Source organism: Aulonocara sp. 'chitande type north' Nkhata Bay, linkage group LG3, assembly GCF_057382095.1.
Source record: "Aulonocara sp. 'chitande type north' Nkhata Bay isolate Kocher_YH1m ecotype deep benthic linkage group LG3, A_spYH_male_GT1.1, whole genome shotgun sequence".
Taxonomy (NCBI): domain Eukaryota; kingdom Metazoa; phylum Chordata; class Actinopteri; order Cichliformes; family Cichlidae; genus Aulonocara; species Aulonocara sp. 'chitande type north' Nkhata Bay.
In genome coordinates this window covers 43,046,247-43,074,064 of record NC_141346.1, presented here as the reverse complement: position 1 = coordinate 43,074,064, position 27,818 = coordinate 43,046,247, and the positions used below count along the sequence as shown (strand labels likewise).

At 43.5% G+C, this 27,818-nt stretch overlaps 3 protein-coding genes across 3 annotated transcripts; 1 reads left to right on the top strand and 2 right to left on the bottom strand.

Moving 5' to 3' along the window:
- Positions 1 to 291: 291 nt before the first annotated feature.
- LOC147335775 (transmembrane protein 272-like) lies at positions 292 to 4,756 on the bottom strand. Its single transcript, XM_086281926.1, has 5 exons — positions 4,622 to 4,756; positions 3,425 to 3,497; positions 3,273 to 3,323; positions 2,964 to 3,170; positions 292 to 1,527 (listed from the first exon to the last, which is right to left on the bottom strand). Exons 2-5 carry the CDS (start codon positions 3,486 to 3,488, stop codon positions 1,319 to 1,321), a joined length of 531 nt encoding a protein of 176 aa, XP_086138052.1. The 5' UTR covers positions 3,489 to 3,497; positions 4,622 to 4,756; the 3' UTR covers positions 292 to 1,318.
- A 993-nt stretch (positions 4,757 to 5,749) lies between these two features.
- LOC147335774 (calpain-5) lies at positions 5,750 to 17,492 on the bottom strand. The gene is made up of 14 exons (XM_086281913.1): positions 17,302 to 17,492; positions 16,695 to 16,975; positions 14,180 to 14,364; positions 12,301 to 12,432; positions 11,934 to 12,145; positions 11,519 to 11,711; positions 11,244 to 11,437; positions 10,831 to 10,908; positions 10,317 to 10,740; positions 10,123 to 10,245; positions 9,849 to 10,045; positions 6,258 to 6,376; positions 6,009 to 6,145; positions 5,750 to 5,934 (listed from the first exon to the last, which is right to left on the bottom strand). Exons 3-14 carry the CDS (start codon positions 14,342 to 14,344, stop codon positions 5,758 to 5,760), a joined length of 2,151 nt encoding a protein of 716 aa, XP_086138039.1. The 5' UTR covers positions 14,345 to 14,364; positions 16,695 to 16,975; positions 17,302 to 17,492; the 3' UTR covers positions 5,750 to 5,757.
- A 974-nt stretch (positions 17,493 to 18,466) lies between these two features.
- Positions 18,467 to 21,035, top strand: cnpy4 (canopy FGF signaling regulator 4). Its single transcript, XM_086287550.1, has 6 exons — positions 18,467 to 18,645; positions 18,737 to 18,863; positions 18,998 to 19,094; positions 19,204 to 19,326; positions 19,570 to 19,687; positions 20,398 to 21,035. The coding sequence occupies exons 1-6, from the start codon at positions 18,561 to 18,563 to the stop codon at positions 20,514 to 20,516; spliced, it is 669 nt and encodes a 222-aa protein (XP_086143676.1). The 5' UTR covers positions 18,467 to 18,560; the 3' UTR covers positions 20,517 to 21,035.
- Positions 21,036 to 27,818: the final 6,783 nt, after the last annotated feature.

Here is a 27,818-nt window from a genome sequence, read left to right as displayed (position 1 = left end):
ACTGAGCCCCCACTCATAAATACATGACTAAAACTGGCCTTCCCAGCCATACACTTTGCAAGCCTCTAAGGTTCTTGGTGTTTCCTGGATGAAATCATGAGTCTCCACTGTGTCTTTTTTGTAACACCGATTCTTATTCAGTGGTTTCCCATCTTTCGGTTGGGGTTAGGGAAGAAAGACAGGAAAGAGACACGCTGTGGAAGCAAGCCAAGCCAGAGATTATTAACAACTAATAATTAAACAGAGTTGGTTATAGAGGTGTACACTTTAATCCTTAACCATTGTCGTCTTTCACAGAAACAACAAAAAAAGTAAGCTTCAGTACTGGGACAGTATCCAATTACAAATTTTAAAGATCAGATACACTGAAAATAACCGTATTATCCATTGTGCGCTTCGGTCTAATGCTTTCTTGCACAGACTATCATTTAGCATGTAGGTGCAGAATTTCTTCTTTTCAGATGAAACTATTTCCTGTTGCTACACAGCCGGTGCATAAAAGCTTCCCACTCTTTCTTCTCTTTCATTTTTATTCCTAACATGACAAAATACAGCATGACTTTTATTACAAATCTCACGATTCATGATCCATCCTTGCAGCGATAAACCTCTGACAGAGTTTAATGATGTGATTACATTTTGAACAGTGAAATACAAAAAAGTGTTGGTTTCCACAGAAAACAAACCTACACTTTACAGAATTATAATTATGAAAAACCGCATTACACATGATTTATTTCTTATTTATTTATTTCCTAAATGATACCATAACCAAAGTGACTTTTTAATTTCATCATGTACACTCAATAATGTCAATTTGTGGCTCAGCATGTAACAGCACATCTACAGATTCACAGATATATCAGCTAATTACTGACACTGACCGATGCTGGGTTTTTATTGGCAAATAAGATGCCAGTAAACGATGTCAGTGGCTGAGATTTATCCGTAATGTCACTAAAAGAGTTTAATGATAAGCTGAAATACTTGTGAGAAAAACCTTGCTCACATTTATAATGTAGACCTGTGTGTTTTCCTGGGACAAATATGGAAACAAATAAGAAAGTAAAACATATTTTTGCTATTGGAATCAGCTCTCGTACAAATTCTTAAACATCAGTGATCTTCTTGATTGCATAATTAAATTCCTGTAAACAGTAGCTGCTGCAGAGGTATAGAAAATGCTCATCTTTCAACACAAGATGCACGGACACATCACACACTTATCCTGCCATTTTTTGGAACCCATTTCCAACATATTTGCCTTGGCAGCATATTCATTGAGTGCGTCCAGTCCCCTCATCATTTCCAAAAGTCATTACACGTCGGCGGCAGGATTGGCACCCCTATACAGGCAGAAGCCGAGGAGGAACAAAAAGACGCCCAGGAAAAAAAACCCAACTGAGATATTAAACAAAGTGTTTATCCAGAAGGCAAACAGGTAAAGGGTCTTGTTGCAGTAGGGGTCCACGTTTGTTGTGTTTTTGTCATAGTTGGGCTGATAAATAGAGTAGATCCATACATCACCTATGAAAAAATTTTTTTTTAAATTTAATTTAATGTTACAACATGTATTAATTCTCACCCCGGTATACCTTTATGCTCATGGGCACAGTTGTTGACAAGGTGTAATCTGGATAAAAAGGGTCTGGAGCCTGATAATGATAAGATAAGTGTATTTAATTGATGGATTGAAGTTTGATGATAAACAGCTATTTTGGGGAATATTTACTTAGCAAGAAATTTGCTATTTTATCCACAACCAAGTTTACCTCACCTACTCTATCATGACTCAAATGCACTGTACTGCATGACCTAAATAACTGCACTACCACAAAAGCCACAATTAAGACAGATACAGTCAGCTACTGCTGGTGATGTTAGCTAGCAAAAGAGTCTTGACCAAAACAAGATGATTCAAAACTTGAGCTGAGATATTTTCTGCACTTTTTGGCTCTGACAGAAAGCAGCAAACACTGAGAGCCTATGGATAGATTTAAGTCTTTAATGAGTTAAGGTTTATCTACTGTGATCACCTTTAACATTCTTAACTCATAACCTTTTTTAAAATAATGTCTTGTCTTGATCTTATTAGACCTTCTAGATTACTTTAACCATTAATTAATCTATGTCCTACACCACCATCGCTTTCTAATGTAACTTTACTAAATTTTTCTTTTTGTCCTTCCTTCCTTTATCCCTTCTTGTGAGGCGTTTGGATGGCCCTACCCAGGCAATACTAGTACTAGAGGGCGACAATGCCATTGGGAAGCGTGAGACAATGAGGAAGCTGAGGAGCATTTTCTCAGAGACTTTTGCACAACCTTATTTATTTTTAGAACCAGAGCAGTCACGTCACAGTAGTCACATGCAGATTTAAGGCACTTCTGCTTTGACTAAACTTTTAAGAACTGGAAGCTACATCCATCATTCATATACAGATTGTGATCTGCTCTTCCCTCTGCCAAGATTAATGACTATTGATCTTCTGACTAATGAGAATAGAGCATATTGATCAATCAGACACTCAACCCTAAAGACTACAGTCCTAATTTACATCCTTGTTTTTGTTGTGGCTAGCTTCTTTCACGCTGTGCTATTAATATGTATTAATGAGCCACAAGTTTTAATGATTAGACAGGGAATCCTGCACCCTGGGTACATAAGACTCAATGTCTGCTATGATGAATCTGATTCACATGAAGGAGGGACAGCACTTTACACAGTATCATATTTTTTGTGGCCTTTTAGAGCTTCATGCAGCTGAAACGAATGTGGTCTATAATAGAAACACACTGCGCACTGTAAACATTGCCTGTTCTGTTTGTGGTGCTGAGAGCTAATGTTTAATCTCTTCGGTGTGAATTTATGCCGGTCGTTTGTCTGATGTCCACGACTGTATTTACACAATTTTAACAGGCAGCCAACCAGAAACAGGTCACTTCCTTGACTTTTTAACTCACCAGCGATAAACCAGCAGAAGACAAAGAACATTGCCGGTGAGTTCCAGGCTTTGTAGATTGTGCTCAGAGGGTTGGAGGTGCCTTCTTCTGGCTCTTTGGCACAGGGAAAGCAGGAGAGCAACACGAACAACAGGCTTGAGAGTCCTAACACTATCAGATAGATGGGGATGTAGTGCTGGCGCGGACACTCATGAAGGTATATTGCCCCTGGTGGACACAAGGAGGATGACTCAAAAAGTACAATCAGAGCTGCCTGGAAAACTTCAACACCTTTGAACACTCATTCAAGTAAGTAAGTATGGAGCTCACCAATTGCAATCTGAGCAATGGGCATGATGCAAAATATCGCGCTAAAGATCGCTGCAAAAAAATCAAACACTGAACTCAGTTTCTTCAAATGATATTTACAGAAATGAAGCTATGACACCAGTGTTCATGATGTTAAAATCGCTAGATTTTACCTAGAGCGGTTGCTGGGGGTTTTGGACGGTTCCGGATGCGTCCCAGAAGGTTACTGCTCTCCATTTTTCTCACCTGCAGAAGAAGATAAAGAATTGAGTTGGAAGTCCAACTGAAGGTGTGCAAAGCAATCTTGAGCAGCCAGTAGAGGCTGGAATTGCCCACCCCTGCTGTAGGCAGTCCAGACCTAAGTTTTGTGGCAAGCAAGTTATCACAACATTTCCATGAACCAACAAAGGAACAATGGGTAACTGTGAAGCATGTATTAAGATATCTCAGACGGTCCAAGGATAAGAAGTTGTGTTTTAGGAGAAACAATGAAAATTTAGGTCTAGTAGCCTACAGTAATGCTGTGTGAACCTATGTAAGAACAGTTCTCTAAAGAAACAGCCCACTGTGGCGCTCTCTACCTGTGAAGCAGAATATATGGCTCTGGCTTCTACAATACAAGAGTTTATATATTTAGGGCAGCTTTTGACAGGTATAGATAGCTAAAAACCTGTGAATCATCAGAGGTGCAAAGATGTGGACATTAAATATCATTTTGTAAGGCCCATTGTAAATGGACAAAAATGTGCCTGTTATATTGCACTACTGAAGAAATGGTTGCAGATGTTATGACCAAACCTGTGTCTGAGCTAAAACTTGGAAAGTTTGCAGACATCATGTTTTGGTGAGTCCACATCTGTATGGTAGTTTACAGGACAATATTCTTTAGATTCCAGCAACCTGAGTACAAGACGGGGTGTTGAGATATTTATCGTGTGTACTGAGTTGTAAATATGTTGGACCGCATTATTTGTTATTGTTGTTAACGCCTCTGCAGTTATCTTAGCAGTAAAACAATTACCTTTAGTTCACTGAGGATTTACAGACTCAAGGTTAACAGGCTCAGAAACAGATAACTCTACCTCAGAATATACTGACTTAAAATTTACAGATTTAGTGAAAGAGTATTGGTTCAGACTCAATGTTAGCTTGTTAGTTTGTGATTTTGCCCCTTGTGCAGTGTAGCAAACGTTCTCCAACTGACTGGCACAAACAGAAATCTCAGGTTTTTCAAAATCAGAAACAAAATCAGATTTCTTGTTCCTTGGGCAGAGAGAAACAGCTTTTAGGTCTTGTGAGGTGAGGTCCTCAGTCACGGTCTTAATTGTTATACATTTTGGAGGGGTAAGGAAAAATTCTGTTCTACTCACCACAGCCGTCTGTTCTGAAGAAGTCCCTGGTGTGGGCTGTGGCGGGCAGGATGAAGGACCCAAATGCAGAACTCAGAAACAGAAAGTAAAACTCAAAGCTCAGCTTTTATTGCTGCAAAAACTCTTTGTAGGAATTAACATTACAAGAACAAACCAAAACCTCAAATGCAGAACTAAAAACTAAACTGGGCACTGGACCCTAGAAACTAAGAAACTCGAGCCAGGCAATGCTCAGGACACAAAGGGAGAACACAGCATGGAGACATTGTGTATGACGCGATAGCAAGCAATGAATGACAAAGGACTAAAATACACAGCGGAGTGATTTGGGAAGTGGAGACAGGAGGAAAGCACAGGAAAACCATACCAAAATACAAGAAACTCAAAATGCTGGGTCCAAATGACCCAGAACTGTGACAAATGCTACAAGACAGACTTGAGTCCAATGAGAAAAAAGTGCTGTTAAAAATGACTCACCCTTATGGCTCCCAGTGATGTCACCATTTATTTAATTACACGCACTCATCCTGTACTATGTACTGACAAAGAAAGGAGCGCAGTGCTGTTAAAACTTTGATTTAAATTTTATAGGTTTATTCTTTAAAAAGAAGATGCAAAGAACTACAAGGAGATGCCGGCAAAGAGACAGGACATGCTGGAGAGATTATGGCTCTTAGCTGACTGACATTTCAATGACTTAAGGCAAGTAGGTCTGCTGAGTGATGATAAAATAAAACAGGCTTACACAGTGTTTATAGTTTAATTATGAGAAATGCAAATGTGAGCCAAACATCACCATTTTAATGAATAAAACAAAAAATAAATAACAAATCAATAAAAATACAACACATAACAATGCATATTTTAAAATAACACAAACTGGTTTTGGCAGCAGTCCCACTGTTCTTGTTGAACTGCTGTGTTTGTGCCTGCATAACTGAGCAGTAGATCACCACAGAGCATCTGTCAGTACATTAATAACCTAATTATTAAAGTCCCACAGCAAAGTGCAAGAGACCAAGCAGCTCACTGTGGTTTAAAATACAACAGGTCAAAACCCCCAAAAAACTACAGCACCTTTATTTGCTCATCAGCTTCTACCTGAGAGGGCAGTGTTTGCCAGGGCAGCCAGACTGTCACAAGTCTGTGAGGCACACGCTGGAAGACGTCTCAAGATAGACGCAACCTCTGAGCCCTGAACGAGACCGTCTGCCTCGCAGATTCATCACGAGGCTTCGACTCCTCTCAGACTCGGCCGTCTGGAGTCGAGTCTCACCGAGAAGCGAGTCCCACAGCAGACCTCTGCTGTATATCTGTCAATACACAGGAAACCCATTAGCCCTGTGTGTTTGTGTGCTGCGTGAGAGGGAACAGGAATGTGCCAAACCTCAACAGAGATGTCTGTGTTGGGGTATCTCCTGTAGAAGATGGTTCTCAGGTTGAATTCAGGGTTTCCGCTCTCCTTGAACACCCGCGTCCTGACGTTGTCATTCTCACATCTCACTACAGCGTAAACATCGGGGGCTGTGGAACAAAATCCAGCATGGTGTAAAGAAAGAAAGAAAGAAAACACCAAGGGAGATATGTGCAATAATTAAGAGTCTGCCCAAATATGAGTCTTTCATTTTGCAGTTACCTGTTTGTTTGGGAGGGTTGAGTCCTGACGCCCTGTGTAGATAAACTGTGGTTACCACTGTGGGCTGAGGTAGAAAACAGTGGAGCACAGAGGGAGACGGTAAGTCCTCCCTCAGTTCCCTTCATGGAAAAAAGAAATAACTAAATTAAATGCAGAGGACTGGGAATAGTGAAGGGAAAAAGAGATTTTTTCTGTTAAAGTGGAAAAAATTAAATGTAAGAAATAATATAAAATTTATGATGCTAATAGTGGTTTCATATTGATTTTTATAATTTATCAAAAAAAATGTCTATGTCATATTTACTGTTTGTTTGGTTTTGTTTTTTTTTCTCTGTTCCGCGGAAGGACAAAACCACCAAAATGAAAATTTTTTGAATTATAAATACAAAAATAATTAATAAATAAATAAATATACTTTATGAGTAAATAAATATTAAAACTGTTCCATTACTTAATTTAAAAAATGTCATTTACATTTATTTTTCTGTTACTTCCTAAATCTTTCCTGTATTATTTAATTTTGTATTTATTCACCTGATTATTAACTATTTGATTTTTTATTTTATTTTTAGTAATTTTAAAATTTTCATGTAAATTAGTTGAACATCTGTAAAGATCTCCTGAGTAAAAGCAACAATATCTGTTTTTACTGGGATCAATCATCCCACCCTCTCCGTGAATCGCTACCTTATCGTGGTGGAGGGGTTTGTGTGTCCCAGGGATCCCAGGGGCTATGTTGTCTGGGGGCTTTTGCCCCCTGGTAGGGTCTCCCATGGCAAATTGGTCCTGGGTGAGGGACCAGACAAAGAGCGATTCAGAAGACCCTTATGAAGAGAACATTAAGGGAACAGTTTACCCTGCCCGGGATAGGGTTACCGGGGCCCCGCCCTGGAGCCAGGCCCGGGGAGGGTGCCCGAGGGCGAGTGGCTGGTGGCTGGGCCTTAGTCCATGGGGCCCAGCCGGGCACAGCCCGAAGAGGAGACATGGGCCCATCCTCCCGCAGGCCCACCACCCACAGGAGGCGCCATAGGGGTTGGGTGCATTGTGTGCCGGGTGGCGGCCAGGAGAGGAGGCCCTGGCGGACTGACCCCCGGCTGCCAAGACTGGCAATAGGGACATGGAATGTCACCTCTCTGGTGGGGAAGGAGCCTGAGTTAGTGCGTGAGGTTGAGAGGTACCGGCTAGATATAGTTGGGCTCACCTCTACGCATGGCTTGAGCTCTGGAACCGGGGGGGGGGTGCTGCTGGAAGGTGACTCTGTTGTCCTGCTGGGAGACTTCAATGCTCACGTGGGTAATGACAGCGAGACCTGGAGGGGCGTGATTGGGAGGAACGGCCTCCCTGATCTGAACCCGAGCGGTGCTTTATTATTGGACTTCTGTGCTAATCACAGTTTGGCCATAACGAACACCCTGTTCGAACATAAGAGTGTCCATAAGTGCACGTGGCACCAGGACGCTCTAGGCCGTAGGTCAATGATCAATTTTGTAATCGTATCACCAGACCTGCGACCATATGTTCTGGACACTCGGGTAAAGAGAGGGGCTGAGCTGTCAACTGATCACCACCTGGTGGTGAGTTGGATCAGGTGGCGGGGGAGGACGCTGGACAGACCTGGTGCACCTAAACGCGTAGTGAGGGTGTGCATTGAGTCTGAATGGACCATGTTCAGCGTCTCCATTGCCGAAGCTGCTGCATTGAGCTGCGGCCGCAAGGTGGTTGGTGCCTGCCGTGGTGGTAATCCCCGAACCAAATGGTGGACACCAGAGGTGAAGGTAGCCACCAGGCTGAAGAAGGAGTCCTATCGGGCTTGGTTAGCCTGTGGGACTCCGGAGGCAGCCGACAGGTATGGACAGGCCAAGCGGAATGCAGCTCGGGCAGTGGCTGAAGGAAAAACTCGGGTGTGGGAGGAGTTCAGAGAGGCCATGGAAAAAAAATTTCGGACTGCCTCGAAGAGATTCTGGCAAACCGTCAGGCGTCTCAGGAGGGAAAGCGGTGCACTACCTGCACTGTGTATAGTGCTGGCGGAGCGCTGCGGACGTCGACTGAGGAAATTGTCAGGCGATGGAAGGAATACTTCGAGGACCTCCTTAATCCCACTGACATGTCTTCTGAGGAGGAAGCAGAGTCTGGGGATGAGGGGAATGACCCGCCAATTTCCGGGGGCGAGGTCACTGAGGCAGTTAAACAACTCCTTGGTGGCAGAGCCCCTGGTGTTGATGAGGTCCGCCCCGAGTTCCTGAAGGTTTTGGACGTTGTTGGGCTGTCCTGGTTGACACGCCTCTACAATGTTGCGTGGAGATCAGGGGCAGTACCCCTGGACTGGCAGACCGGGGTGGTGGTCCCCATCTTTAAGAAGGGGGACCGGAGGGTGTGTTCCAACTACAGGGGGATCACACTCCTCAGCCTCCCTGGGAAAGTCTATGCCAGGGTGCTGGAAAGGAGAGTTCGTCCGCTAGTCGAACCTCGGATACAGGAGGAACAATGCGGTTTTCGTCCTGGTCGCAGAATACTGGACACTGGGCTTTCACTTTGGTGGCCTCAGAATCTCATCTCTGCTTTTAGCGGATGATGTGGTTCTGTTGGCTTCATCGGGTGAGGGCCTCCAGCTCGCACTGGAACGGTTCGCAGCTGAGTGTGAAGCAGCAGGAATGAGGATCAGCACCTCCAAATCTGAGGCCATGGTTCTCAGCCGGAAAAGGGTGGAGTGCCCACTCCGGGTCGGGGATAAGTTCCTGCCCCAAGTGGAGGAGTTCAAGTATCTCGGGGTCTTGTTCGCGAGTGATGGGAGAAGGGAGCCGGAGATCGACAGACGGATTGGGGCTGCAGCTGCAGTAATGCAGACGCTGCACCGGTCCGTCGTGGTGAAGAGGGAGCTGAGTGTAAAAGCGAAGCTCTCAATTTACCGGTTGATCTACGTCCCTACCCTCACCTATGGCCAAGAGCTGTGGGTAGTGACCGAAAGAACGAGATCGCGGATACAAGCGGCAGAAATGAGCTTCCTCCGAAGGGTGGCTGGCCTCTCCCTTAGAGATAGGGTGAGTAGAGCCGCTGCTGCTCCACATCGAAAGGAGCCAGCTGAGGTGGTTCGGGCATCTGACAAGGATGCCTCCTGGGCGCCTCCTGGGTGAAGTGTTCCGGGCATGTCCCACCAGGAGGAGGCCCCGGGGCAGACCCAGGACACGCTGGAGAGATTATATCTCTCGTCTGGCCTGGGAACGCCTTGGTGTTCCCCTAGAGAAGCTGGAGGAGGTGGCTGGGGAGAGGGAGGTCTGGGCCTCTCTGCTTAGGCTGCTGCCCCCGTGACCCGGCCTCGGATAAAGCGGATGAAGATGGATGGATGGATCATCCAGTATGTGAAATGCTGAACTTGTAAAAGTGCCACTTGCAGAATAAATTGAAATTTAAATGCAGAATTCAAAACACTGGAAACATAAATTGTGGCAAATATAAAAATAAAACTGTAATAAAAAAAACTTTTTTGGTTTTGAAACCTTTGGGCAGCTTCGGTCCTCCGTACCTTTTCAGTATCTACAAATATCAGAACGTTCAAAGCTATTTCTAACCCTTCTTTCCTGACCAGCATTTCACCTGAGTCTGATACGAGAGTGGGAGAAGAGGCGAAGCAGGAAGCATCCAGTGACGCCCGGCAGGAAGGTGGTGGGCAGCACAACATAACGTCCCAGAGTCAGAGTTCCCCTCAGTGTCACACTCCGGGAATCCATGTAGATGGAGCTGGCCGCCTGCTCCACCACGCACTGCACCCGACTGCAGCGGTTCACCTCCACCTGCAGATGATGAGGAAGGACTGAAATATTTTTTTTATGACTCAAAAAACGTGAGGTTGCTCAGTGGCCCGGCTCACCTTCAACACCTCAAAGCCAATAGGCAGGTTTTCTCCTTTTCCATTTTTCCTCCACATCCTCCTGTCCTCCTGCTGCAGACAGATCAGCACCTCCTCCTCTTTGGCTCGCACCTCAAACATGAACTGATAAGAATGAAAAGTCATTTTTAGCATTCATGTGCTGATGCAAACCCTGGTTTCAATCTTATATTTACCTGTGGATTGTGCAGGAAGGTGTCCCTGTGATTGATACATCCACCACACCGGCTCCTCTTATCCAACTCCACCTTCCATACTCCATTCACCTTCCCACCACCCTTTTCTGCTGTCACTTTGCTCACATCAGGCTTGCTTCTTCCTCTTTTCCTTCCTTCCTGTTGACTCTCACCTAGTCGATCCTCCTTTCTGTTCCCACGCTGCTTGGTCCCTCCAGGCCCATTGCTGCTCTTACTCAGAGTCAGTGTAGAGTTACTCTGGAGCACAGTGGGTGGAGGTGCTCCATGGGTGGGGGGAGGTAGAACCCACTCCCCGTAGCAGCTCACTTCTCTCCAGCGAGATCTCGGCCACAGCAGAGTCCTCTCCACCAGTCTGCACACCACCACGTCTGTAAAGTGTTGACAGAAGTCCTCGAAATCCATCCTGAGGGAAAAGGAAAAGAATAAAATGTGAGGCAGAAACCAGCTAACCCACATGACTTTTTGTTCTTCAAATAATAAAAATCAGAAGTACCAAAACTCCCCGACATCACGAACAACGAGCCCCATCTTGTCCCTCTCTGCACGACTCAGTTGCTGCCACTGCTCTGACCTGCAGGGGGCACACAAGGACAGAAAGCAGAACACTTGGAAAGGATATAAAAATAAAAGCAGTGTTTCAGCTTCTAGAAACCTTTAGTGATCCAGTTCTCAGACTTCCATGATGTGAACAGCAGATGTCCCTCCACCCCAGTAAAACAAATCCCAAACTATTGTAAAATGTCAGAATCTCTCCAGAATATCAGCAGTGGCATTATAAAATGCTGCAAACCACAGCGACACTGTTAAAGTCAGCAAAGACTTTTCCCCCCAGAGCTCCTACAAGATGCTCTCAGCAGTCTGACATGTGGCAGAAGCCAGTGCAAAGACTTCAAAGTCACCTCTCACCTCTGACTCCAGGCACCGGTCCAATCTGTGGTCCCCCACGGGTTCCTCATGCGGACCATAAAGAGTCTGGATGTCCCGCCTCTCTTCAGTACCTTCTCCCCCAACCTCACCTTCCTCACTGCCGTGATCCCGTAGGCGTGTCCTCGCACGAGCCCACACTCCAGCACTGACTCCACGGTCTCCCCCTCTGCAGGCTGAGAAACGTGAAACAGTGAAATCATTTTAACCCATTTCTTCTCCAGTTTTTCTAAATGTTCAAGACTCAGAAGCCCTACCCGTATGGAGCAAGTGATGAGTGATTTACATTCATGGACCTTGGTTAAAGTCTGGAAGAGCGCCCTCCTCTGGTCACTGTGAAGTCTTAGAGCCTCACGATCCAGACTGAGCGGCTCTGAAACTCCACCAGTGAAGTCGATCAGGGCCTCTGCAGTGTTCCCTCCCTCCAAGGCCTCGTAGCAGCCGTTAAGTCTAAAAGTTGAGAGAGGGATTGAGTGATTGATTCAGGATCATTAGACATTAGGATTGCCATAAGTAGTGGTTGTGGCAGTCAAGACGTAGGTTCAGCAGTGTAAAATTAACAGCAGTCCCATCAATGCTACTGAATTTCCCAGAGGAACCCACCCGAGGGATTAATAAAGTTTTATCTAATCTAATCTAATATCAAAACCAGCATTTTCTGCTGATGCTCACTTGGCGTAGGCCTTTTCCAGCAGGGCGCTCCAGAACTCTCGTGGTGTTGCCGAACGACAGAAGAGCAGCACTCCATCCTCACTGACAGGCAGGCGATCATCTACAACAACATCCATCCAGCGACCGAGACGCCAGAACCTGAAATGGAAAATTCCTGCATACAAGTCGGGACGCTTTGGATTCCACTCCTGATTCAAATGATCGGGGATGACCTAGGAAGAGGATAGAGGTGGATGAGGAAGGGTGAAGAAAGACAAGGAAGGAACCAGGAGGAAATGCAGAGAATGCAGAGTAGGGACGATAGTAAAGAATAAGGAGAAAGAGGAAAGATGATTGTGAAGAAGGTGAGGGGAAAAACACACCAAACCTTTTTCCACAGTGATGGCTCAGACGCCAGGCAGGAAATGGCTGCCACCATCCAGCAGTTACCCAGACTTCCTTGGTGCAAATCACGAGTGCTGATGCCATCGACAAACAGACGGGGGTCCTTACAAATCTCCTGGAGAGGAAGAGAGATCAGGCTTATGACAAGAAATATGGGATGTAGTTAGTCATCACCTGGCAGACTGCAGGATAACAGTAACACTTTAGCAATAGACTGTATATCCACAGTGTGTCTTTGCCCTGTCTTCCTCCTCTCACTCCAACCAGTCACAGCAGACAGCCAACCCTCCCTGAGCCCGGTTCTGCTTGAGATTTCTTCCTGTTAAAAGGGAGTTTTTCTTCCCGCTTGAAGCTAACTTCAAGTGACCACAGTTTCTGGTCGTCACTTTCACATCCTAAGTTTGGACCACAGTTTTTACACCTTATCAGCAACAGCAGGTTCATTTCTTATTTGTGCATCAAGGAGTCAATGAGCTCCTACCTGCACATTTCTAGGGAAATACAGGGATTGATCATCACTACGTGACAGCTAATGGGGTGAATGGCATCTGTGTCCATCTGGGATCTGAGATCCTGTGATGATAGCAGGAGGCTTGAACCTAAATCTAGAGCTTAAAGGAAGGTCGGCGTTCATTATTACTGGTGAGTTCATCTCTAAAAGCAGGTTGTTTCATGAAGCAGCTTTAAACGACACAGTTAAGTGGAGCAAGCACTGCCATTAATGACTTCAGCAGCTCGTATCGTCACAGAGTTTTATGGGGCCTGCGGGCTGATTCAGTCAGGGTGTCCAAGCACTGCTGAGGAGACAGATAATGTGTGTGTAGACCTTCTGCTCTCACTTTGGACAGGGTCAGGTAACTGTAGAAGTGTCGCTGCACTCACACACACGCAGAAAGATACACTCTGGGTGGCCATAACTTCTTCGGTTGTAACACTAGACAAGAAATAAACCTTCTTTACGACGCTATCATGTTCGTAACAAGCTTCAGATAAGACCACTGAAATTATGAACTGGATAGTTTTGATAGCAAATGGGAAGTTAGGGTGTGTTTGTGTTTGTGTGCCAGCAGGGTGAAGCGACAGGTGACACCTTATCATCTGTGTTGATACACGCTTAAAATACCCGAGTAGTGCATTAAGACCGCAATACCTTTAACCCTTTCTCTCCAGCTCTGAGTCAACAAATTAATCGTCAGCAGGGTTTCACATTAAGAGCACTAAAGGCCTGGCTTTGAATGAACTCCTTGAACTAATGACCCCGATGGGAAATACCCGGGGCTTTCTGATCCTTTCACATGTTTCACTGTTTGGATTAAACCGATTTTCCTCAGCAGAGCACAGTGAGGATCAGTGTCCTGAAAATTAAGACACATCAGACGGGTATAAAACTCTGTAATCATAAAGTTACTGGACCATCAAATGTCTGATAAATATCCACACTAAACAACAATCCCTTCAACCTCGATTCACCTTAACATTTCACTGGTTTAATTCAAGTGTATTACCACACCCTTAGCTCTCTGTGGCCACATTAAAAACCTATACTTAGACAGCTGTACCCATCACAACAGTGTGCTAAAAACACCCATGCTATTTACATTGGCTTGTGCTTTTTCTATACTCAACTGTACACACCCACAATCCCACTAACACAGCGGTCCGTCATCAACTTGCTCCCTGAGGGCTAAGGTTTCACCAGCTGACATGACGCCTGTCCTTTAAGAGAAAGTGCTTTAATTAACCCAATCTGCTGAAATGCAACATGTGGAGGCAGCAACTCGGTTTAGATGTGGGAGGAGTGGAGATGTATTTCAAGTTAAAAAACAAAAGAATTTCAATTTTACACTCCACGTCTAACTCACCCTCGGCCTCTTCCAGGTCAGACCCGGTGGAGGCTGTCTCTTGTAAAAGAGGGACTGGTCTGTGGCGGGGAATAGAGGATCCTTGAAGAGCGCTCCTCGACGGAGGCAGGCCCGCCGCAGCTTGTGAAAACTCTGGCCCTGGAAGTCATACACTCGTTCTGGCATCCTGGTTGGGCCTCAGAGGCCTTAAAGGAAGGTGGAAAGCAGATGAGAAAGGGGAGAGAGGGTCAGAGAACATACTGTAAGAAACTGGAGCTATGCACTGCTAAAGTAGTGTGGTGATACGCTCGCAGCATGCTCACTGGAGAATCATATGGTTGTTGGGGTTTACTCTGTTTCCTTTGTATTATTGTAGGATTTTTACAATATAAAGTACTTTGAGGCAACTGACGCTGTGATCTGGTGTTTTATAAACAAAATTTTATTGAATTGATGATCAAAATGTTTTTTGGTAAATGTGAGACAAGCAGTTCTTTAGATGCTGTTCTGGGTTCTTTTGTGAGCTGGATGAGTTGTTAATGCCCTCTTCTGTTAATTTTGGCAGGCCGGCCCCTCCTGGGAAGGTTCACACTGTTCCAAGTTTTCTTCCTTTTTGGATGATGGCTCTCACCGTGGTTCACCGGAGACTCAAAGCCTTAGAAATGGCTTTGTAATACCTTCCAGACTGATAGATGCCAATGACTTTGCTGTTTCAATGACAGTTGAGATCTTTCACACTACTTCACTTAATATTATTATTTGTTTTGCCCAACTAAACATTACAAACAGTATCACATCACACTGACCGGCTGCAACCTGCCTAGAGACTTTTCTGTGCAGTCCCATTAAGGTGAACCCCACAGTTCATATAATTCCCACTTAACCAAAATGTCAAAGTAAAATTTCAAACACTGTCATCGTTTAACTTATTGATAAAAGTTCATTGAAATTCACAAAGTGTATTAATTTAAAATGTACATAAAACCACCTAATGGAGCATGTTTTAAGTTTTTGTTGAAAGTCCTGATGATGCAAGTATAACATCCAAGTACTGAGTAAGCACACAGTAACTACTGTGTAAGTATTAATATGCAGGCTACATAACATTGAACTAATTGAACTGAATCTAAAGGGGTATGTAGCTCATGGCAGAGGTAGCTGGGGGTGTTCTGTGGGGTCAGTGTGTATTTTGGGGCCACAGGGTGAGGACAGCAGTAAAGTAAGAGCACTGTTTTCGTCATCAGTGATATGAACTCAGGCAGGAGTCAGCAGTATGAGCATAGTTGAACTTTAACTGTTTGTGTAGCAGAATGATTCAGTGCCAGAGAGAGTGTGCCAGGAGGTCAGCGTTATCACTTTTTGGTGAAATCTATTTTATGGCTTTTTTTCTCATACAATCTTTTCACAGACGTACCAAATGATAAGGAAAATCTATAAACACACATTTTTACGACATCAAGCTGCAGGAATTGATGAATGTCTTTTCCTTGATGCTTTTGGATTAGATGCCGATTTTGGTGATGTTGCCTTCTCTCACCAATAGATTGAGTACTTTTAGTAACATTTCTATGAATTTATCTGCAGGTGCTACATGTTTGTTTTGTTGTTGTGCAGTACTTTGACTCTTTAAACAGATGGTTGTTACTTTGGATGAGCCTGATCTGAGTCTATTTTTGTTATACTGAAAACCAAATTCACTACGAGGAATAATTAATTTTATTATAGTGAATGAAATCTTTGTCTTGCTGTGTGTTTATTTGTTTCACTGATTGTGAACTCCAACCCTATCTGGCACAAAAATATATCTTAGGTCAATGAATGTTTTTATATTTTTCCGATATCAACGTGTCATTACGTTGCCTAGCAACCACCTAGTAATCGACTAAAATGACCCTTTTTCATTTATGCAACACTTTATAAAAAGTATCCTAACACACACAAAACAAATCATCATTTGCTCCCAGTGAGCATCAAATCAAAGTTCTTGTATTTGAATAATTAATCATTCAGGAATGATTAATAAACTGAAAAGGGTTCAAAGTCAGATTTGTAGTAACTTTTGAAATCCATTTTTAATTTCAAATTTTTCATATAGTTTAAAACAATCTTAGGTTAATAAAAATCATAGTTGCTGATCAGATCCTCTGTTTATAGTGTTTTATGTATAAGCTCACTTTAGGTAATCAACTAAGATAATAACGAGATATCACTAGTCATTCAACACAAAGTATTTAAGATAAATTTACAAATGTATATAATTTTCTCTTTCCTTAAAAGTTCCCAATAAAAACTCCAACTTTAGGGTCTGCTTTTTGGACTTCATGAGACTTTAATTGCTTAGTAAATGATTTTTCCTACAATAGTTTGCTTGGTTAGTGCATTAGTTTGGCAGATCACCTTTCCAGTACTCACTTTTTAGTGTTCGTAGTGCATCGACTTTAAGTTTTTATTAAATTACAATTCTTAATATTGTCATTTAGTAAATTTGAAAAGTAGACCTACATTGTTGCCATGGCTCTATAAACATATATTTTACCTTCAAGTCTGGAAGTTTATCCACTTGCTTCCTAAGATGGACCTTTGTGCTGAGCCCCGTCAGTGGATTCCCTTAGTCATTTAGTCATCCTCATTTTTTTGAGGATAATTAAAAAAAACCCCAAAAACAACAACAAAAACAGCCAACATGTGTCCACTTTTTCCTCTTCCTTATCCCAGAGTCAGCAGCAGTTAATGTTGTCCCTTCCTCTGAATGTGTCAGGAGTGTTTGCTACATCTCCACCAGGTAATTAACTCGGTGTCATATTTGTGCCATTGGACCTGGATGAAAAAAAATTGAACGTGAAACACAACTCCTCACACCATGACTGTGTGTGCAGTTTTTAGAGCTAATGCATGAGCGTGTGTGTGTGTGTGTGTGTGTGTGTGTGTAACTTTATCTCCCTTCACTCAGACAATAGACAGACAGCCGCCACACCAGGTGTAATAACACAATTAGAGACTTGGAAATCCTCACACAGTTACTGCAGTGACTCAAGGTTCAGACATTCAAGACGAACAGTTTATCCTCTGACATCATCTGAAGAACATCAACAAATGTGTTTCCTAAGGTTGTGTGTTTGTATATCTGCGCTCATATCACTTACTGCTGCCTCAGCTTTTCTGTTTGGTGACTGTGCACATTCTGTCCTCTTCTCCTCGAGTCTCATATCTTCTCTTTTCTCTCCTCACTTGAACATGGCCTGTGACTCCCTCGCTTCTCTTTTTCTGTCTTATCTGTGTAGTCTCTTCTCCTCTTTCTTCTCCTCTCTATCTTCTCCCGCACAGTCTGCTGGAGTATCTGTTGATCTGTTGCTGTCGAGTGTGCTGCTCCTGACACCTGAGAAACCAAGAGACTAGCGCTCCTATGTTAACTACTTCACTGCTGAACACCAGGCCAATAATCCCGCATTCATATACAATAATAACACCCTGCAGCAGCAGCAGCAGCAGCTTTTTAAGGAACACATTGAGGAGCAGAGTGAAAACTGACAAGCTACTGATATATTAAAAAACAAAGAACAGATTGTGCTTAAATTATTCTTCTGTTTAGTCTGACCATCTGTGTAATTGTCTATCTAGATTTTATATTGTGTACACTACTGTACACAATATGAAATACTGTATCCACTTGTTAAACTCTATATTTTTAGAAATACACTTGCTGATGATGTATAACATCCATGCGACCTGGCAACATACTGAAACTTCAGTAGTTTCATTCAATTGTTTTGACTTAAAAAATTCTTTATGTGACATAAAAACATACGGTAAATTCATTTTCACATATTTCACTTTTTGGATATGATTGTTAATCATGTGTCTACATGGTTATGATCATTTTATTTAAATAATATGTTTAGAGACAATATGCATAATCCTTTTATTTCATGTTAATATATCTATGTGCATTATATTGTAAATATTTCTGCCATTTCTATATACAGTTACTGTCCACTTTATTAGCCACATGTTGCTGGAAGTGGTTTGGAACCCGTTTTTCCTTCAGAGCCACCACTTTTCTGTTTTTAGGAGTGGGACCCTTTTAAAAAAATACTAATAAATACACTAATGTTAAAAAATAAATACATTAAACTAAAGTTATTAAAAGAATAATAAGTGACGTTGATTCTAAGAGCTTATACATTTATTAGTAAAGAACTGAACTCAAAACTGAGCTCTTTAACGTTTGTGGATAGACTATCTTCCCTGATATCGCAGCATCATGCATCGACTAGTTACGTCTGTTATGACGTACTACGCACGCGCAGTTTAAATTCGCCGTCAAATACGCCGATGTGGCTCCTGTGCCTTTAAGCTCGTGGTAGTTTGACTTTTCCCGCAGGTTTTAAAGCGAACCGTTGCAATGAAATTTGCCGTTGTGTCTTTGTTTTGGCTCTGCGGCTTTATTTCGGCGGAAGAAAACGAGAGGCTGCCGAATAAATGCGAAGGTAGGAGCAGAAACTAGCACCAGCAGCTATTCTTGGACCTGCCCACAGTTCCCAAACTTCTTGTTAACGTGTGACTTCTGATCTCGGTCAGTGTGTAAGTTTCTGACAGTCGAGCTGCAGGACGCTCTGGAGAAAACCGCTCGCTCCCGTGAAGTCTTGGAGGTCGGAGAAGTGTTGGGCACCGGCAAAAGAAGGAAAAAGATCAAATACAACACCTCGTAGGTATCTCTGAATGAGGACATGCAACTTATTTGAAGCTGGGATTTCTTTGTGGCATGTTTGAGCTGTACTGCAGGCTGTGACCTGTGTCTGACTGTGAGACCAGTAGTTAACCCCGTGTGTTTGAATGCAGGGAAACTCGGCTGACTGAGGCTATAGACAACATATGCGAGCGCATCCTGGAGTATAATGTTCATGCAGAGAGGCCTGGCAGCCTGAGATATGCTAAGGTAATCTAACAGTTTTTTTAATAGTTGTGCATTAAAAAGTTGGTCACGTGGTCCTTATTGCTTCAGTTTGTGTGTCAGACTGACATTTAGCTCGTTTGTGTGTCTGCAGGGCTCCAGTCAGACCATGACGACCCTGAAGAATCTGGTACACAAAGGGGTTCAAGTGGACTTGGGGATGCCGTACGAGCTGTGGGACGAGCCCTCCGTGGAGGTGACAGACATGAAAAAACAGGTGTGTGTGTGTGTGTGTGTGTGTGTGTGTGTGTGTGTGTGTGTGTGCGCGCGCGCGCACGTTTTGCTCCACATTTTGTAAAGTGCATAAGTTATTTGATGACACTGTATATGTAATCATTTTGTCATATTACACTATATTGTGGTGGGCATTATGCAGGTGCTGCTATGGAAACCAAGAGGAAATGTGTTTAATGTAGTGTACACTTAAATTAATTGATATTAATTTCTTGGTGTGTGTTAGTGTGAGACGATGCTGGAGCAGTATGAGGATGTGGTGGAGAACTGGTACTTCCATCATCAGGACCAGAGGCTGGAGAATTTCCTCTGTGAGAACCACGTCCTCGAGACATCAGAGCAAGGTGGGAGATGCATGGTGCCAAAACAAGTTACTGGTTGGCAGATGATATTTATATTTTAAGTCGCACTTTGTTGAGAATGTAAACACCCTGCCAAAATGATTACATTCATATACCAGGAAAAGCAACAGAGAAAATAAGAACTTCTCATTTCCTCTGTTTTGTAAATTGAATCGAGCCCAGGGTTAATTCAAACAGGCCCTGAAGTCAAATCACAAAATTTATACAATACAACATTTTTAAAGTGTGTATGTGAGCAAAAGAGAGGACGTCAGATTCTAGGATAAACTGGAACTGTGGTGTGAGTACATGCAAAGAGCCAATTCTGTTTTCATTTGGTTACCTGCAAGCCACTTTGCAAACCACCTGCACCCAAACTCATCTTTGATGCTGTGTCTCACTGAATTATTGCTAATCCTGTTATCACTCATGTCTGCCCTTTTCTGTAAGGGAGTCCTGCTGCTCGCCCTGCGGTTTGGACATTTGTTAGTGTTTGTGTCCATTTGTAGATATTTGGCTACAAAGAGGGAGAGATTTACTCAGACATGCTTGCACAAAGTCCTCCAACTGTAAGCATGGATGATGCTGTGCATTTATTATTTTTATTTATTTTTAACCACAGCTATCGGAGAATGTTTGTTTGCATGTAAAGTGACTGAAATGTGAACTGAAACCACACAGCCCTTTGTGTTTTCTTTCTCTCCTTCCCTCAGAATGTCTAAAGGAGGTGTGGAAAGGAGACATGGGGGACAAAGAAGGAGCTGAGGAGGAGACGACAAGTGTGGAGGAGGAGGTAGAAGAGGGAAAGATCCATGATGCCGGGGAGCTTTGAAGAAGACAAGGGGAACAAAGAAGACAACACTACACCTCAGTTACAAGTTTTTCTAACTGCAAACTGGTGGACAGAAGCTGAAATCGTTTGAGAGGGTTTCAAATATTCAGTAAAAGTTACACTTAGATATATAGCTTTACGATGAACACGTGCAACATGACACTTTATAGGATTTAACCCTAAACGTCTTCCATTATTTTGTATGTGTGGCCTTTCTGAACTGTTACAGCGCTCCCTGTGAGGTTTTAAACCTTTATCTTTAATATTTGAATGTTAGATCATCATGTGACTTCTCCCTTTGCCACAGTCATGGTACATATCAGTATTGTTGTATCCCTAATTGCAGACTTGAAGTGCAGTATGTACAGTTTTTTTTCATGTTTAATAAAATACTACTTTTACAGTGCCTCTGTACAAAATCGCTCATGAAATACACATCTTTGTTTATTTCATCTCGTTTCTGTATGATCTGACTAGATTAATAACTGCCAAGTGTTGGTTTTTTTTTTTTTTTTTTTTTTTTTAAAACAGTGAGAAAGGCTATTTAAAAAGAAGAAAAATCTCCTGTTGAAAATTCACCTGTTTGGGGGGGGAACGAGCAAAAAAGAGCAGCATAATGAACACAACACCATCGCATTAAAGTTGACATTAATGCAATAACATTGAATGTTGTTGTGCAGCACTCAGGACCGACAGCGCACAATGTTCTTTGAGGTAGCAACCAAGAAAGGTGTGGTTTGTCTATGAACAGGGAACACCCGTGTGTACACCTGTGTGGATGAGTGCACTTTAATTAAAATGTTTCTCCATGTAACAATCTGCTAGAGGGTGTAGGGAGCCATAGCCCTGTCCTCCAGGGCATGAAGCCTGCATGGAGAAGATCCAGGACCCAGACATCCAAAGGCCCCAGAGTGCGAGGGGCATCCGTGCCACCCTCCTGGGAAGAGCTGAGGAGAGCCCCAGAGCAGGGGTCACCCAGCAGCCTCAGAGCAGAAGCCAGAGGGGGCTGGAAGAGTGAACCCAGCCGAGGGCCCCCCCACCCCATAGAAGAGGCCAGACTGAGCTACGGCCGCCAGTCCCCCCCAAGCAGCCACCGGGAGTGAGCCAGAACATACCTGCGCGCCCAGCCCCGGACACCAAGAACCAACAACGCCTGAGGGCATCAGCCACCAGCAGGGAGTGTGGTGAGGGGAGATAGGCCTCCATATTTTGGAGGGCCTGAGATGTTCCCAAAGAGGTGGAGTCTAAGACCCGACCTGACATATAGACACAGATGTGCATTTCCACCCTCATGCACGCATATAAAAATACTCAGCACTCACCCAACTTGAAGACAGACACAAATGGACACTGAACACACAATCATACTCCCCAAACATACTTTACACCCCAGGTTCAGGTTCCCTCGTCCCCAGAGGGGGAAACCGCACCTAGACCCAGGAGATATAGCTGTTAAGTGTTACACTTATCAAAGCTGCCCTCTCTTCCTCACACAGCTGGCAGGCAAACAGGCCAAACTCCCACTTTGGAGATCCGGTTGAAGTTATAACTGCAGATAAATGAAACAAGATCCAGGTCTCTGTGGTGAAATGTTATGAGGACAGCATTAAGATTCTAATAAAAACTGCTTTCTTGCACACTGGCTCACCTGCAGGATCACTACACTGCCAAGGTGTCTGAGAATGGAGACTACCACAATTTCTGCTGACTGTGTGAGAACAGTTGTGGTTCACACAAAGCTGTGCTGTTGTCCAACTTCAGCTCTTGAGGGCTCAACAAAACCTCACAAAGCCTGAATGTAGCTGCTTAATGCTGCCACCTAGTGGGTTCTCTTGATAGTGCTGAGAGTGTTGTGCTTTTTATCAACTTGCTCCCGCCTCACCTGGTGGCACTGTTCACACTGTTTCTGTCCAGTGTGAACAGAAATGATAATTTACACAAACATAAAAGTCTTAAGAGCTTTTATTGTGTCGCTGATCCATTAAAAACTGACGATATAACCCAAATTCCAAAAACTGGACTGATGAGTAAAATGTCCATTTGACACCATGGCATTAAAAACAGGTATGATTCTGCCATGGACTCAGAAATGCTTATAGAAATCATTGTGTGTGAACATAGTTGACAGCGTCATCCACAAAGGCAGGTTAAAGCGCTATAATGCAAAGAATAAGCCATAAGTGAACACAATCCAGAAATATGGCTGTGAAGGTTCTCAGTCATCCAGGTCATCGTAGTCTAAGGAGCTTGGAAAGAAAAGCATCTGGACTTGTTTAAGTTGCTTGAAGACGTTTCACCTCTCATCCGAGAAGCTTCTTCAGTTCTAAGGTCAAATGGTGGAGAGTCCCAGATTTAAACCCAGTGGGACTTCTGATTCTACAAAGCACAAAATCAGCTTCTAAGTGAAAGGATAAGACAGGTCCATTTCACTATAGATGCCCTCCAGAACAAGATTAGCCAGTCTCTGCAGGAACTGGAAACTGTTTTACCCTCTCCTATTTTAGAAGAGGTTTACAAGTTTGTGGACAAGGCTCAGCGGGCCCAACACTCTAAAGGAAAAGAAAGACAACACAGGAAATTCCACACCTTGCTTTCAAAAACACTCCTTGGTCTGAACCTACACAACTCAGAGAAGAACACACACCTGAGGACAGTCAGGAAAAATGGGTGAAGAACCTTTCAGACCGGAATCTCACTGAACCTGAAAAGAGAGTATTAGCCAAAGCAGCGGTCCCCAATCCCCGGGCCTCGGACCGGTACCGGTCCGTGAGTCGTTTGGTACCGGGCCGCGAGAGTTGAGGCTCAGGTGTGAAATGTATGGTTTTCAGGGTTTTCAGCGTTATTTTGTTATCGTTTTTATCGTTAACTCGGTTTTCCTGGGTCTTTTCACGTGTGTTATGAATAAATCCTCTTTTTTTTCGGTACCGGTACTAGTTTTATTTTGTTGCATTTATCCGCGACACCTTAAAGGCCGGTCCGTGAAAATATTGTCGGGCATAAACCGGTCCGTGGCGCAAAAAAGGTTGGAGACCGCTGAGCCAAAGGACTCAATTTTGCCATTTCTCCGCAACAGTTGCCCATAGTGGACCTCATCACAGCTACAGAAACCGCCATACGGATTAATAAATTATCACAGACAGAAGCAGAGCAAATCAGGATGAAACTCTCAGCCACCCTCTCCAGTGCCAAAGTCCCGCCGTCTAACCTCACAATACAGGAAAAGAAGGCCGTTGCTTTCCTAAGCAAAGACCACAACATCACTATATTACCAGCTGATAAGGGAAGATGCACCGTGGTCCTGAACACAACGGATTACCACACAAAGATCAACAATACCTTTCTTCTTCTTTCACTCCTCTTTCAAACCATCTGTCCTCTCTGTCCAAAATGTGAACATTGGCATCCTCGAAAGAGTGTCCTTTATCCTTAAGATGCAGATGGACTGCTGAGTCTTGTCCTGTGGAGGTGGCTCTTCTGTGTTGTGCCATGCGCTTGTGAAGTGGCTGTTTGGTCTCTCCAATGTAGAGGTCTGGGCATTCCTCGCTGCACTGTACAGCATACACCACATTGTTAAGTTTATGTTTTGGCGTTTTGTCTTTCGGGTGAACCAGTTTCTGTCTGAGCGTGTTGCTGGGTCTGAAATACACTGGGATATCATGCTTGGAGAAAACTCTGAGTCTTCCTGATACACCGGCTACATAGGGGATGACAATGTTGTTGCGTCTGTCCTTCTTATCCTCCCTCGCTGGTGTCTGATCTTCTTTTCTGTGCCTCTTTGCTGTCAGCAAAGAGAGAGACCAAACAGCCACTTCACAAGCGCATGGCACAACATAGAAGAGCCACCTCCACAGGACAAGACTCAGCAGTCCATCTGCATCTTAAGGATAAAGGACACTCTTTTGAGGATGCCAATGTTCACATTTTGGACAGAGAGGACAGATGGTTTGAAAGAGGAGTGAAAGAAGCCATCTATGTCCACTGTGAGCGACCATCTTTGAACAGAGGCGGGGGTTTACGACACCAACTCTCTGCCATCTATAATCCAGTTTTGAGATCCCTTCCCAGGCGCCTTAACGCCCACTCACATCCTGGGCCATCTGACCTCAGGAATTCGCATGATAAGGTGCGGCCAGGTTTCACAATGAACACACCCGAAACTCTGGCTGATTGGGACCCACACCCAGTTCCACACCTTGGCTCAGGCGATTAGAGGATCATCAGGGGGTCCTTTTGTCCCTCTGTGGGGGGAAACTCCCACTAGGCTTATATCTGGGACTCTCCACCATTTGACTCTTAGAACTGAAGAAACTTCTCGGATGAGAGGTGAAACGTCTTCAAGTAACTTAAACAAGTCCAGACGCTTTTCTTTCCAAGCTCCTTAGACAATCCAGAAACAGTGCTGTGTTTTCTGGGTCAAAGCTCATTTAAAACGCACTGAGTCAAAATGGAAAACTGTTCTGTGGTCAGAAGAATCAAGATTTTAAATTATTTTTGGAAAACACAAACACCACGGCCTGGAATAAAAAGGAGCTTGTCATCAGCACTCAAAAACCTTAATCTCTGATGGTATAAAGGTGCGGTTCATTTGTGCTTATAGAGATGGCAGCTAGCACATCTGGAAAATCATCATCAATGCTGAAAAATATATACACCTTTCCATGCAACATGTGCTCCCACCCAGATGTCATTTGTCAGGGAAGGCTTTGCATATTTCAGCAAGACATTGATAAATTGCATACCGTGTCTATCACAACAGCATGGCTTCATAGTAGCAGAGTGCAGGTGTTGAACTGGCCTGCCTCCAGTCCAGACCTTTCACCAACTGAAAACATTTGGAGCATCAAGACAAGAAAAATATGACTTCTCTGAGCTAAAACAAAATCATTTTTCAATGTAAACAGTTAGACTGGAACAGAAGTCTTAAACACAAAATGCTTTTGTGTCCAGCTATTTTGTTACATTCTCTGAATGAAACAAAAAGCTGAACAGATCTGAAAGTAAAAGAGGTCCAGATGAATAATGGCAAGGTGTACCTAATAAAGTGGCTGGTGAATGTACATTGGAGTATTAGCACAAAAATAAACAAATGTAGGAGCGCATTGAAATACCTGTTTATAACATTTTATGAATATTCCCTTTATTCCTTCTTATTTATTTGTTTGTAATTTTGGCATGCTGGGTCCTCCATAAAGAACGACTTTTGACCTTTATTACTTGATATAACTGTTCCTTAAATTCTGATTTGAAATCCGAGCTATAAATAAAACAATGCAATAGAAACAGATTTTCTCTTCATGTAGACATTCAAGGAAACATTTTTTTGTTCCAAAAGTTGAAAGCTGATTAAATCTGCAGCTCATCCCTCATCAGATGATTGGAACAGTGAGCGACAGACATCTGTTTACTTCTTGGCTGAAGCAGTCAACATTGAGGCCTCATCATCCTCTTCCTCTCAGAGCTGTACGCGAGCAGCTGTGTGGCCACTCTGACCCCAATGTGAATTCTTACCCCAGCTATCCCACCATAGACCACCAGGGGTGAGTCTTTAATGTCCACAGTAGTTCCTCCACTTAATTCTCCAAATGAAAGCAACTTCCTTTGAACATATTGCTTTCCAGTTCCTGCATCCCATTATTCCAAAATGCTAATAAAAGCTGAGGGCAGAAGGTAAATCTGATAAAGGTTTTGTCTGTTCTTTGCAGATGTTTCACAGACTCCCAGCTGAGCAGCTCCAGATCTTGTTTCCTGCCCCAAGTTCAGAACAAACTCTTCCAGATTCAGCTTGTACCTTTCCTTTTCCATCAGAACCCCAGGAGCACTGTTAGCACTGAAATACCCAACTTTTGAATGCCTACAAGGAGGGAGCATATCCCCCAGCATGGGTTCTATACAGGGAGTGCAGAATTATTAGGAAAGTTGTATTTTTGAGGAATAATTTTATTATTGAACAACAACCATGTTCTCAATGAACCCAAAAAACTCATTAATATCAAAGCTGAATGTTTTTGGAAGTAGTTTTTAGTTTGTTTTTAGTTTGAGCTATTTTAGGGGGATATCTGTGTGTGCAGGTGACTATTACTGTGCATAATTATTAGGCAACTTAACAAAAAACAAATATATACCCATTTCAATTATTTATTTTTACCAGTGAAACCAATATAACATCTCCACATTCACAAATATACATTTCTGACATTCAAAAACAAAACAAAAACAAATCAGCGACCAATATAGCCACCTTTCTTTGCAAGGACACTCAAAAGCCTGCCATCCATGGATTCTGTCAGTGTTTTGATCTGTTCACCATCAACATTGCGTGCAGCAGCAACCACAGCCTCCCAGACACTGTTCAGAGAGGTGTACTGTTTTCCCTCCTTGTAAATCTCACATTTGATGATGGACCACAGGTTCTCAATGGGGTTCAGATCAGGTGAACAAGGTGGCCATGTCATTAGTTTTTCTTCTTTTCTACCCTTTCTTGCCAGCCACGCTGTGGAGTACTTGGACGCGTGTGATGGAGCATTGTCCTGCATGAAAATCATGTTTTTCTTGAAGGATGCAGACTTCTTCCTGTACCACTGCTTGAAGAAGGTGTCTTCCAGAAACTGGCAGTAGGACTGGGAGTTGAGCTTGACTCCATCCTCAACCCAAAAAGGCCCCACAAGCTCATCTTTGATGATACCAGCCCAAACCAGTACTCCACCTCCACCTTGCTGGCGTCTGAGTCGGACTGGAGCTCTCTGCCCTTTACCAATCCAGCCACGGGCCCATCCATCTGGCCCATCAAGACTCTCTCTCATTCCATCAGTCCATAAAACCTTAGAAAAATCAGTCTTGAGATATTTCTTGGCCCAGTCTTGACGTTTCAGCTTGTGTGTCTTGTTCAGTGGTGGTCGTCTTTCAGCCTTTCTTACTTTGGCCATGTCTCTGAGTATTGCACACCTTGTGCTTTTGGGCACTCCAGTGATGTTGCAGCTCTGAAATATGGCCAAACTGGTGGCAAGTGTCATCTTGGCAGCTGCACGCTTGACTTTTCTCAGTTCATGGGCAGTTATTTTGCGCCTTGGTTTTTCCACACGCTTCTTGCGACCCTGTTGACTATTTTGAATGAAACGCTTGATGAAACGTTCGATGATCACGCTTCAGAAGCTTTGCAATTTCGAGACTGCTGCATCCCTCTGCAAGATATCTCACTATTTTTGACTTTTCTGAGCCCGTCAAGTTCTTCTTTTGACCCATTTTGCCAAAGGAAAGGAAGTTGCCTAATAATTATGCACACCTGATATAGGGTGTTGATGTCAT